This window comes from Centruroides vittatus, unplaced genomic scaffold (assembly GCF_030686945.1).
Source record: "Centruroides vittatus isolate TY-2023 unplaced genomic scaffold, ASM3068694v2 contig_371, whole genome shotgun sequence".
Classification (NCBI taxonomy): domain Eukaryota; kingdom Metazoa; phylum Arthropoda; class Arachnida; order Scorpiones; family Buthidae; genus Centruroides; species Centruroides vittatus.
This window is the reverse complement of record NW_027122194.1, coordinates 2,868,070-2,880,881: the sequence shown is the minus strand read 5'-3', so window position 1 is coordinate 2,880,881 and position 12,812 is coordinate 2,868,070. Positions and strand designations below refer to the sequence as shown.

General features: G+C 32.1%; 1 protein-coding gene across 1 annotated transcript in view; it reads right to left on the bottom strand.

The window, feature by feature from the left end:
- Positions 1-7,529: 7,529 nt before the first annotated feature.
- The window catches only part of LOC136975431 (max dimerization protein 1-like), a 61,890-nt gene continuing 56,607 nt past the window's right edge, over positions 7,530-12,812 (bottom strand). The window contains exons 4-6 of the mRNA XM_067270486.1: positions 11,746-11,860; positions 11,486-11,669; positions 7,530-9,883 (exon numbers count right to left, since the gene is read on the bottom strand). Of these exons, the coding sequence (XP_067126587.1) occupies positions 9,744-9,883; positions 11,486-11,669; positions 11,746-11,860 (439 nt within the window). The 3' untranslated portion in view covers positions 7,530-9,743. The remainder of the gene's footprint in view (positions 9,884-11,485; positions 11,670-11,745; positions 11,861-12,812) is intronic.

Genomic DNA, 12,812 nt, shown 5'->3' with positions numbered 1-12,812 from the left:
ATGTGATTTATGAAATATTAAATATGAGATTTCAATTGAATCAAACCAATTTTTTAATGAAATTTTTATTAAATATGTCAAAAAAACAAAATAAAAAGGCTTTATTTCAATATTTCTTCAGGTAATGCCATTTAAATTACTTTAATTACAACTATATATTCATATGTTGCCATTTTTAATTTTTATCATTATGAGGAAGTTTTTGAAAACAATCATGATGTATTAGAGGAATATAAGTAAATAGATCCATCATATCGTTTCAATATTTTAGATGTGATGGGCCCGGCATGACGATATAAAGGTGCTAGATTATATTTTCAAATTTTCATTCATTCACTGGAATTTTGGCACTTCCTGTATTTTTTGTAGAGTATAAAACTTAGTAGTGTGTTCTGTTTGTTCATTTAACTTGAAGTAAATAAGTGCGATTACCTCTAAAATTACTAATAAATTTTTAATTTTATAACAAGTGTGCATTTTATATTATATAATATTCGAAATAAATTTATATTGACAAAATGAAAATTTTGAAGGATTTTTTTTGGGAACTGTTTATAGATAACGATGAATGCAATCTGCTATGAGCTTTTTATCATTAACTAACTTTTTGTCAAAAATGGACTTACACCACTTTCAAAGAAAACGGCTCATATATGTGGTATATGTTTTCAATATTTTAAATAATTTATATTTTAACCCTTATTCAAGAAATGAATAATAAAGAAATTGACAATATATATACTGCAGAAATTTAATTCTTAGTAAAACAATTGTTCTGAAGAAGAATTACCCTGTGGACCACTAAAATATCACTGTTAACCTCCAATTTGGTATTTTTTTTTTTCTGTTGACCCCCAGTAATGTTACATGGACCCCCTGTTGAGAATCCCTGATCTAGATGAAGGATTATCATTCCAAGACTACATCTGAGACTAACTATAAATATTCTGTTTTGCTGCACAAATTCATGTTCTTGTTTTAACAATATTTACAGTTACAGGGGTCAGCAGTTAAGAAATGATTGTTTATTTTTTTTTAAAGGAATACAATATATGTTATAATAAAAATGATTAACTGGTGATTTATGCATAATCACCAATCATCTTGGTGAGTTTGATAAATTTCTCACTTTTACCAGAGATTGTGTAATTCCCAAACAAATTTGGTGAATTTGATAGATATTGTTGAATATATTTCAGAGCACTTATGTCGCCATTTTGAAATGGTGAAAACTTTTAGATATGCATACACTTAACACCTTATTCTTGCCGAGAAATATAAATTTATTTAAAACAAACAAACGTTTTCAGCCTGATTCACAGGCCATCTTCAGGTTTAGAATACATTTGAATTAAAAATTCTATCATTGGAACACAAAATTCAAATTCAAAATTAATAAGAAACATTTAAACAAAAAATTAAATAGACAACATAAATACCAATAAAACTAAAACATAAAAATATATAAACATGCAAGAAACGAATATATAAGTATTAATAAATGCAATACTAAGACATTCAATAAAACCGCTATAACTATTGGTTAGAGCCCTTATTAAACTTCCTAACCATGAACTTCCACGCAGAGGGTAGACTTTCTGCGTCCCTCGCATTTAGACAGCCTTCTTGTAATCTACTCCTATAAATCTGCAACTTTTCTGCTGTCAATGCCAAAGATGGAGAAGATAAAGGGTTTATGATGGTCGCCTCATTCCATTTAACTATAGCTCCTGGCGCTTGCGCCATTTGGGACAAAATTGTTGCATTAGACCTCTTTCTGATGTTATAACTATGCTCCTTGATTCTAAGCCCTAAACTTCTAGTGGTTACTCCAATGTAGTCTTTTTTAACGCCCAATTGCATGTTCTCATACGGAATTTTATAAACTCCTGCTTTCTCTTCTGATTTTATACCATCTTTATCATTCCTGAGGATTTTGTATAAATTAGGCGCCCTTTTTAAAAGCATTCTCGAACCTTTTTTGTGTGCAATCTCCTTCATGACTGCATTCATACTTTCATTATACGTAAATTTTACGCTTCTATTGGGAGCATTTTTAAAAAACCTTTTTTCGATGTTGGCTTCATATTTCCTAATTATTCCCAGAATCGTACTTTTTTGGTAACCTAGGGCCTTGGCTACGTCTATTATTCTATTTATTTCTTTCCTCCTGTCTTGTACTCTTTCACAATACAAAAAAGCTCTTCTTATTAAAGCTCTGAAAGCCGCAATTTTATATTTATACGGATCCTTGGATTGGGAGGGAATATACAAAGGGCTGTGTGATGGTTTAATAAAAACGTTAGTGGACAGGTGGCCTTTTTTGAATGTAATATCAATGTCGAGAAAATGCAGATTCAAGGAACTCTTCTGTTCCAATCTTAAAGTAAGGCCATCACTGTTATCGTTGATCTTATCCAAAAAATCCTTGATTCTGCTGTTATTTCTCCATAATATAAATAAGTCATCAACGTATCTGCTAAAATACATGATATCATCCTTAAAATCATGAAAAACTCTTCTTTCCAGCCTTCGAACCACCAATTCACATAGGATCCCTGAAAGCGGGCTTCCCATAGGGACCCCTCTTCTCTGTCTGTAGACCTGTCCATTAAAAGCGAAGCAAGATTCACGGCAGACCAAACTAGCCAAACTCTCTACTTCTTCAGTATAATTAAGCAATTCTGAGTTATTACAGTATAAGAAGTCCAAATAGCGCCTTCACTCACACCATGCTATCCTAACCGACGGATACATGCTCTCATAGATCAGAAAACGTTTGTTTGTTTTAAATAAATTTATATTTCTCGGCAAGAATAAGGTGTTAAGTGTATGCATATGTATATTTTGCTGAGTGCTTTGTGATATTTTGTTATGAAAACTTTTAGGCCATTAGACCAAAGTTACCATTCAATACTTTAAGTTAAAAAAATGGAATGCGGATGACCGTTAAATTGTGTGCTGCTGGATTTGAAAAGAAAAAAATTTGACGATAGACTCGTTAGAAGTTTCTCACACTCATCGAGTTTAAAAAAAAAAAAAATGACGTATGCGTCATGACCGATGATACCGATGTTAAAGCATCAAATTTCGATGTTCGCTCCGCACTGTTAAGCCACGAGAACTGATAATACCACATGTACTATTAGTGTGTTTGCAAGCGGTTAGTGTTTTTTTTTTCGTAAACATACGTTTTCTATCTAACAATGGAAAATTGTACCAATTGTATTTGAAGTTTTCAGTGTGAAATTCGAAACGAAATGGTAGCGAGTGTTGGAGAAAAATAAATCGATTTTGTCGATATTTTTTCGTATACTAGTATAAAGCTTTTAAAATTAGTGTAAGAAATTTTCTAATATGTAAATGAGCCCTTAACGGGCGTAATTGCGAGTGGCCGTGTCTCCTGTTAACTAATCAACCAGTTAGTCGTTAATATGTAAATGAGAACATTTTTAAAAGTCGGTGTTCTACAATCGATAAAAACTGACTCGTGATGTTATAGAGAAATTGGAAGATGCCTTTGATATGATTCCTGAGTCAATTTCGAAAAGCTTAATCAAAAAATATATTGAGTTAGATTGGGCCAAAATATACTTATTACGAAATCGTACAATTTTGCAACACAGTATTGACAAGGCTAACGAAAATTGTCTCATTTGCTTCGATTTAGATGCAAGTGTAAGCAGTTACTTTACAGAACAATTACTAAAGTAAAACGTATATTACAGGAATAAAATTTGAATAATCGTTATTAGAAGGGTATTAACGTTAATAAGAGTTTTTTCCCCCCTTCAAAAGCAAATATAATTAATTATCTGAAATCTCGCTAAAATAACATGTTATTGTGTAAAACCAACACATTAAAAATAGATACAAAACAGGCTTATGCAGTACTTTCTGAAATCCTAATTAATTTAAGTTTTAAACATTTGAAACACGTACAGTACTTATATTGGGGGTTATTATCTCTTATTTAGAATTAGTAGATTAGATTATATTTTGTATTCCAGCAAGTAGCAAACAGCGAGTTTCCTCAATAATTCAAGTCATCTTCACTAGCGAAGGCACTCTTAACATAGATGAAATCGAGATTAGCTTTGGCAGATTCTCCTTAAACCGGATTTGACAGGACTGGTCTAGGGAGTTTTTTTTTAATATTAAAGTTTTCATATATTTAACATCAACGTAAAACTAATAATAAATTTATTTTCAATTCGTTTCGATAGTGTTTTCGACTCCAATGATCATGTTTAATTCATGTTTGTTTCTGCTCAACGTTTTAATTGGCTTCCTTGTTTACGAGAAGAACGTAAACGTTACCAGGAATAAGATAGTGATCTACTGTTGGAAGAAGACTATAAAGTACAGTACATCTTGGACCTATCCGGATGGCGTTTTTAAGGCATTATATTAGGCTTATCCTTGGTTTATTACGTGTAACGGAAAAAATAGTTAAAATCTACTTGATATACCAGAAAACTATAAGATGAGATTAATAAAAAAATAAGTTACATTTTTTATAATTTAAGATATAGAAGCGTACAATATTTTCTTATTACAATACACTTTCTAATCCGGTGTACCCCAATCTGATCGCTTATGCGCTTCCGTTTCCACGAAAATAGTCGTGTCACACATCCTGTTTTCCTATTTACTCACTCGAGTTTTGTTTCTGTATACTGTATTGCATGTCGGTGCGCCGTATTGCACTACCAAAGGGCGACAGGTCACGTTATTCGTTTCTTTTATACAAGCTTTGGATACGTACACTCGGTAATCCAGCGCTCTCGCTAATCTGGCGTCCTGGTTAGAAAGAGCCTAATGTATTTTAATCGAAACAACTGGAGCTAGCAAGGAACAAATCAAAAATGTCTTTTTTTATTAAGAAATTTATTCTAAGTTTCATTCTGGATGCCAGTATTTGATAAGTGATAATCATGAACAGTAACAAGAGAAAAAAAAATTGAATGCTGTTTACATGTTCAAATAGCATCATTATCTTGTTGAAGCATGTTGATGTTGATGAAGATGTTAAGCATGAAATGACATTGCTTCGAAAAGACAAAAAAATATAACAACTATTGTATGAAAAGTAAAACAAAATTCTAAAAAAATCTATAATCAGAACATCTGTATTATCAGAATTATCTATAAAAAAGTTATGTAAATGAGGAAAAATTACATCCGATTAACACGAATAAAAACTAAAGACACAAACTTATTAAAACTACATTTTTATGTAAGAAGAAGAAAAATTCTAAAGACAATATAAAGTATGAAAAATGAAAATCATTTTACGTCAGTTCGCTATTTTTAAAATACTCATCAATGACGAAAACATTCAACAAAATGATAAAATCTTTATTGAATTAACCAACATTTTTATACGGAAAAGTGATGATAAAAAACGAAGTCATGAATGTTAATAGAACTGCTGATAAGGTATTACTATATAAGCCATTCGATACACCTGGAAAATTTACTTAAAAAATACCGAACACCTGCCTATTAGGCTTTAACGTCGGGTATACTTTTTAAAACTGAAAAGGTGCTTAACATTATACATAAATTTTAAATGTACTGTACTTAGAATTCCTTTAACGTAGAAAGTTTTTATGCTTTCCAGCTAATGATATAGAACTTTTTTTCTATATCTTCTGGAAAGGACACACATTATTTGTGACGTAGTGGAATTAACTACAGTCATCAATCATCAAATAACAGAAAGACATCCGAAAAAGTCGCACCCCTGTTCAAAGCTTGAAGCGTTGTTTACACTTTTAACAATCGGATAGATCACTCAAAACACATCTTTTATTTATAAATGTGTTCGTTTCGTCAGTTTACGTCAATTTGACGTCATTTTTATATTTGTTGTTTTAAAGTGACGATAAAAGCACATTGAGACAAAATATCGCAACAATCGCACTTGGTTTTCGTAGATTTCATTTCAAAAGTAATTTTATAAAAGTCCTCCCTATTTAAATTTCTATAAGCCGAATATCTGTGTTTATCTATCACCATTATATCACAATCAATATTTATATATATACTGTATTACACAGAATAAATAAAGCGTAATAAATATACTAAGAGTATATTCATTAACAATCATGAGAAGACAAGTAAATAAAACATATCTCTCCATCACTTGTCTGGTTAATAAGTAATGACATATTTATTGTTACCGGAATTGATAATAGAGGTCGCTATAATTTCACATTGAGATCTTGTTTTCTAAATTATTTTTTCTTTCTAGACGAGGGATTAAAGTAGATAATATGATAAAAGTGAATTAAAAATTATATTTATTGCAATAATTATCAATTATTGGATTTAAATTTTAATGTTTTTACTGTCGTCGCTTCGTTATCAGTCTGCAATGTCAGCCAACAGATGGCGCTAGTGGTTCCAAGCCGACGATTGCATCTCTGATTCTTCCGGAACATTTACGAGATGCTGAGAGAGAATAATCAATGGAAATAATTTTTCTCATTTTCGAATGAAAATGAAAATCGTAAAACACACTTTGTTTTATGGAGGTATTCAAAGAGATTTAAAATAATTGGAAGAATCTTCTCATTTTTCAATAACCGTCTCCATTTAATCAGAACGGGTTTCAAAGTCGGTAGAAGTTTCAATTTCTTTGGTTTCTTCTTCAGTCCACGGACAAAATGGACACTTTCGATATTCCGAACATTTTTTTTTTGTACCGCTGGAGATTCCGAAAGCGTATCCACTTTATTCATAAAATTTAATTTTCTGTAACAGTCCCGAAACAATAAGAAATGTTACATTCGATTTGTCTTTCCTAACAGAATGGGTATCTTTATTCCGTTTCTTTTTCGTTCTAACGGAATATATAAATTTGACCGTTTCTTCTATTAAATTAGAATTAATTATAAACGATTGGAACAATAACATTAACAGAGGAACTTCTCAACGCTAACGACCTTCTGTTATCTGGCAGTCGATCGACACTTATTCTTAGAAGACGCACAAAATGCATCCATTTAAATCTGCAAGTATTAATTGTATCCAGACTGTTGATGGGAAACACATGCGCATTTTGTCCTTGACCTTGAAGGAGGTTCGACTCAGTAAACATATACTTGGCAAGATTCCGAGTTACCCCCAAAATAATTTGAAAATTAAGTAAACAGGTTGAGTAATAGTTCCTATCCGTTACGGTTCTTTCCCTAAAGGAGTAAAGATTAGACATAACCAGGGATTGCGGTGTTTACGTTTTAGTGCAAGGTTATTCTCGCTCCACTGGAAACACTAAATGTGTAAATAATCGGAGAAAATACGTTAAAAAAACAACTATAATAAATAATAAATAATAGAAAAAAAATTCGTGATGGCCTCCGGTATTATTGAGATAAAAGACACTGTTTTTTTAGTTAGTTATTTAGATATAATAAGTAAAAAAGACGTCAAACCGGGAACACGCAAGCCAAACCCCAGGTATTCTTTACGTTAGTAGCGGTTTCGTCATCGTCTCTTATTCTAAATGAAAGAAGACAAAGTTTAGTAAATGAAATAAACTTTTATTTTAAGAAATTGGAACAGAAACAATAATATTAGATACATGAAATATGTACAGAAATTTTGAAAGACATCTACATAAAGGACCAAACTCGACAGCATCTCGGATACCCAGCCTTTTATCCCGGTATTCCCCTTTTCGTTGGTGGGGTTCGATCCTCCTAATGGAAAATGGAGGCGGATGGATCCGTTCTCGTCTTTGCTCCTTTAAAATTCCATTTATTTTTTTTAAGAACTAAAAAAATTGTTTTAACAATTTTTGTTTTTTTTCTTTTTAGGTTTAAAAGATTTGAATCTAAAAGATATCAAATTGTTTTAGTCGTCGACGAAATATATTGCAGAAGTAAAATACATATGTATATCTCGATTACGTAGCAAATCGACGAGAATGATATCCGCGGGATGTATATAGCCAATCCGAGCCTTAAAGGCAGCAAATTCTTTTATGTAAATCCGCACTTCTCCTAAAAATGACTATATCAGAACATTTCATACGATCGTGGAAAAAATCAAGACAATTTCCTTACATAATAACCAGACTACAAGACTTTGGATGGGATACTATTTACTGACATACTCGATGACGAAGCCTACTCATATAAAGCATCATACAAGCACAAATGTTAAACAGCCTGTACTTTCTACAGAATCATACAAGAAGCTGAAAATTATTTTGTATATACTCTCCTTTAAAGTCCGTCAGGCATTATTTTATTTTTATTTTTATCCGGAGCATTAATAAGATCGACAGGGTATAGTTTATTTTATTTAATTATTTTTCGTTTTTACACCTGGGTGGGAAAAATAACGTTGGCCAAACACATTGTGCACGCATCGGTCAGACCGACGGTTTAGAAACTGGCAACATATGGGAAAGTGGAACTGTGCTACTAATAATTAGCTAAAAATTTATCATCTGTCGGAGTGCGCTTAATTTTAAATACAATTATTGTTATTATCATTATTCGAATTTGCTTTTTTAAGCTAATTTTATTTTTATTATTATTTTTTTCTTATTTTTATTTTTTAATCAGGCGTGGCGAATCGGGAAATAAAATATCGTCGCCTCGGATTCTTTTTTTTTGTTTTTTGTACTGTGACCCTGCAACCGTCGTATTTTGCGCCAATTTTCCGCGTATATATTTCATATGTCTGTATTTACAATATATGAAATATATACTGTAGTAATTACTAATATATATATTTATATATATATTTATATTTTTCTCTTTCGATGCAACAACAAACAACATTCTTTACACGATTGCTAATAGTGTTTTCTCTAACTGCTGCATAACATCGATAAGGATGGTTGCATTGAAGTGAAAGAGAATTGAGGAAACCAGTCTTGCATATTTGTTTCTAATTTACGCCGTTTAAAATTCAGATCTTTTTATTATTATTATTTTTTTAAAGACATTTCGACTAAAACGATCACATGTTTACAACACTATGGGCAATTAAGAGTATTTTTAGAAAATACTAGTTGAACGGAGCTGTTCTTATGTATAATAAGAAATCTCTGCAAAATAAAATGAAAAATAATCTTTACAACTGAAATAAATAAATTTGAGAGCAGCACATCACATATGCTATTGCTCATTTGGCAAGTATCCAATGGCCCATCCTGAGAATTTTAATTACCCCATCCCCTTTTTAGACTTGGTAAAGGTTATACAATTTTTGTTCTAAGAGGAATCGCATCGGAACGAAAACGAGTTCTGTTTTTGTTTTATTTTGTGTATATATACTTTTTTTCACCATGATATGTCCGGGCCATTGGTGAAGAGGTTGGAATTACACGAAAATGATTTTAAAAAATCTAAATCGCTATGGGATGAAAGGGGGGTTTAAACGGAAGGAACCGGGCGTTGATTTTTGAAGCACAGATCAAATACTGTATATGTGTTATGTACGTGAAGTGTGGCCGGGTTATATTGCAGAAGGGAACAGGATCCCGATTGCGATCACGAACACATAATTTTGAGACCCACCGAAATACATCAGAAGAGTGCCCATTATTTTCGCGTGATTTAAAAATGGAATGGTTTCTTCAAATCCATCGAAATGCCCAAATCGGATGGCAGGGTGGTGGCAGTCCACAAAACTATTTTCTTATATATTTTTTAAATCCCCCTTTTATACTGGTGTGCATGCACTGTCCTTTGCAATGTTCTCAAAGAATACTGGCAGTATTAAATGGACATGGTAGTTTCACCGAGAGTGAGCCGTTTGGTGCTGATGGAAACTCCTCCGTCGCTCGTCACGCTCTGGATGCTACTGTGGTCATCCGTATCACTTTGGTTACTGTTGTAGCCGATGATATCCACTTCATCTGTCGAAAAATAAATAAACGTTAATTTCAACCACAATAGAAATGTTTTCGAAAAGAAACACTCATTCAATTGGATTAAGTAACGACAATAAACTAGAGAAAGAAAATAATAGTATGGAAGAAAAAATAATGACGTTAAGTGATTATCGTTCAAAGACTATTGTTCGGATTTCCGGGAAACGTATTTTAAACCCGGTTATAATTACACGACATGCATATCTGTGTAATATCTATTAATAATGCGTACACGTAGAAGTTGAAATTTAACTGTTTTAACTGACGCGCAATTTTCGCTAAATTTAAATGCATATTGTTTTTTTTCAATAACTTTTCAAAATTATCGTAAATTAATTCTCCTTAATTTCCAAATTAAAACAGTAATTAATCAGTTCTAGGAGAAATTAGAAATGTAGAAACTGCAACTTTTGATTTTGTAAACATTTCTCAGGAAATATATATTTTTTCTGTGCAATTCTATTCAGAAGAAATTAATTTGCGATAATTTTTGAAAATATAAATAAATAAAACTGCTTTAAATTATTGGGAAATAAGAACTAATTAACTATTCCCAGGAAAAAAATTCGATATGAACTATGTTTCCTTTGATGATTGTTGTGTGGGAAGAATGATAAGTTCAGTTTTCCAACGGACGAAGTATTTTTTTTTAATCTAATAATCAGGATATTCGTTCTTCGTTTTAATATTTTCCAAATCTTAATGCTCAAGTTACGAATTGTTCCAAAGAGAGAAAAGTGGAAAATTCCAAACAACAATATATTACTTGTATTATTTATATTCGGGATGATCGACATTCAAGGATTATTTATTGTATTTTGTTTTTATCATTGTTAATAAAAATAAAGCATTTTTAAAATACAGATATAGAATTACTTATATGCATTCTGCACATGTGAAAAAAGCTAATGGCTCCACGTGATCATAAAATTTAGAACACTATACATTTATAATTTTCTATTACTATACATCACTTAAAAAACTCTTCTTAGTTAAAAGGTCGGTAGTCTTCGATACCCCCGCCCGCCAGGAGGTCAACGAAAACACGAAACTACTTTCGAGATAGTTGTTATCTAATAGATCTTGACCCATCGTTTTTCGCCTGAGACTAACCCGTTATTTCCATCTAGTTTTCCCATTGTTAAACGGCGTCCTTGAACTCTACTTGTCATCGTTATTTAGAGAGGAGAACATCCCTGCGGAAAAAAAACCGGCGCAGGCAGTGCATAGTCTATCCAGCTGCTATCGTTTATTTATGAGAAACACTTAATCTTTCGACTAACCAAAAATATAATGTCACATATTTTGACACAGAAGGGGGTTTCGAAAGTTACAATGGTTGCGGAATTTATGTGAAGCGTATTACAGGAATTAATTTCCTTCGCCCTTTATTCCATACAATGAAACTGTCTCCTGTGTCCCCAAACTTTCACACGCTTAAGTAGTAGGTCTACGAGTGACAATAGCGAATGGAAAATTGGTTCAAGGTCTGGCTGATTTATAATTAATACGCAAAAAGTACATTTCCGTCTGGGAACGTGGCTAGTTTGATATAAAGTACAAAGTGAAGAAAAGGGGTGGTCGTACCTGTTTCGGATAATGAGGATGAGTTTGTGGAAATGGAGGTTGACGAACTGCATTCGCTAATGCTTCGTCTTTTGTGCGAATTGAATGGCATTCCCAACTGGTCCAGCCTCCTTCGTAAGTACCTTTGCTCCCTTAGCAATTGATCTTTTTGGAGTTGATGCTTTCTCTCTTTATCCTCCAGATTCTGTTATAAAAACAAAATTTTAAATTATGGAAAAAAAGAAACAATCATAAATAAAATTTCTAAAGAAAAATCTCACTTTAATAAAAGTTTTGGCTTTAGTGAGAAGACCTAACGTCGTATGACGATTTGACTCTGGACCCAGGGGGACCATCTCCTTCAGTTTCTCCAGGCAATTACGCAAGTGAGCACGCCTGAAATGTAAACACATTGTAATTACGAGAATTTATGGGTTAATCCTAAACATAAACGCGATGCTAACATTAGAAGATGAAGGAAAAAAAAAAAAAAAGGAAAAATAGATATGAGTGATGGTACCAGTAGTGAATTGACAACACGGAAACGTCAACACTCAACAGATCGATTGCATTCTTCTTCCGGCGTACAGGCGCCAGAATTACCAGATTGTTACCAAAGTCGATGCGGTAAAATGACGAAAAATACGGCCGAGAGGTCAACGTTATTGGAGGTGAACGACCGTGAAAACAACAGAGTAGAAGTTGGAGTTAAACCACACCTACTTTTCCGGGAATCGACACTGTTTATGAAGCGCAATTATTCGCTAATTTTTCAATGTAAATAACACTTGTCGTTTCTAAAAATTAGTTAGAAAGCACCTGTTACCATTTCTTAAATGTTAATGAAAAATGTCGACGTCGACAGTTGCTTCTCTATCAAATCAGAATGTAAACTGACTGAATTAATCGAGTATAGTGACATTGCCTCGTATCTGTATGTAAAGTACGTATATAAACTTAAGAATTACAGTTTACTTGCACAATTATAAATTCACTGAACTGTAGAATCCGTTCACTACGGATTCTGTCGTGAGTGAACACGTGTAAATAAACTACTTTCGATCAAAAACCACTTCAAAAGCAAAAGTTTCGATAATATATAATTTTAACTTTAAATCATAGTCACGTTTAATTCAATAATTTTTATATTTGTAAACTAAATTCTTTATTAAAAAAAGAGCAAAATATTAAAAAACACAAAGTATATCTTCTAAAATAATAAAAAAAATATGAAAAATGATAAGGATAAGTAATCAATCGTTTCAATAAAAGGATATTATTGCTTAAGAAAGCGGCATGCTTAATTATTCTAATGGACGATTCAGATGAGATAGATTTTGAAATTTAT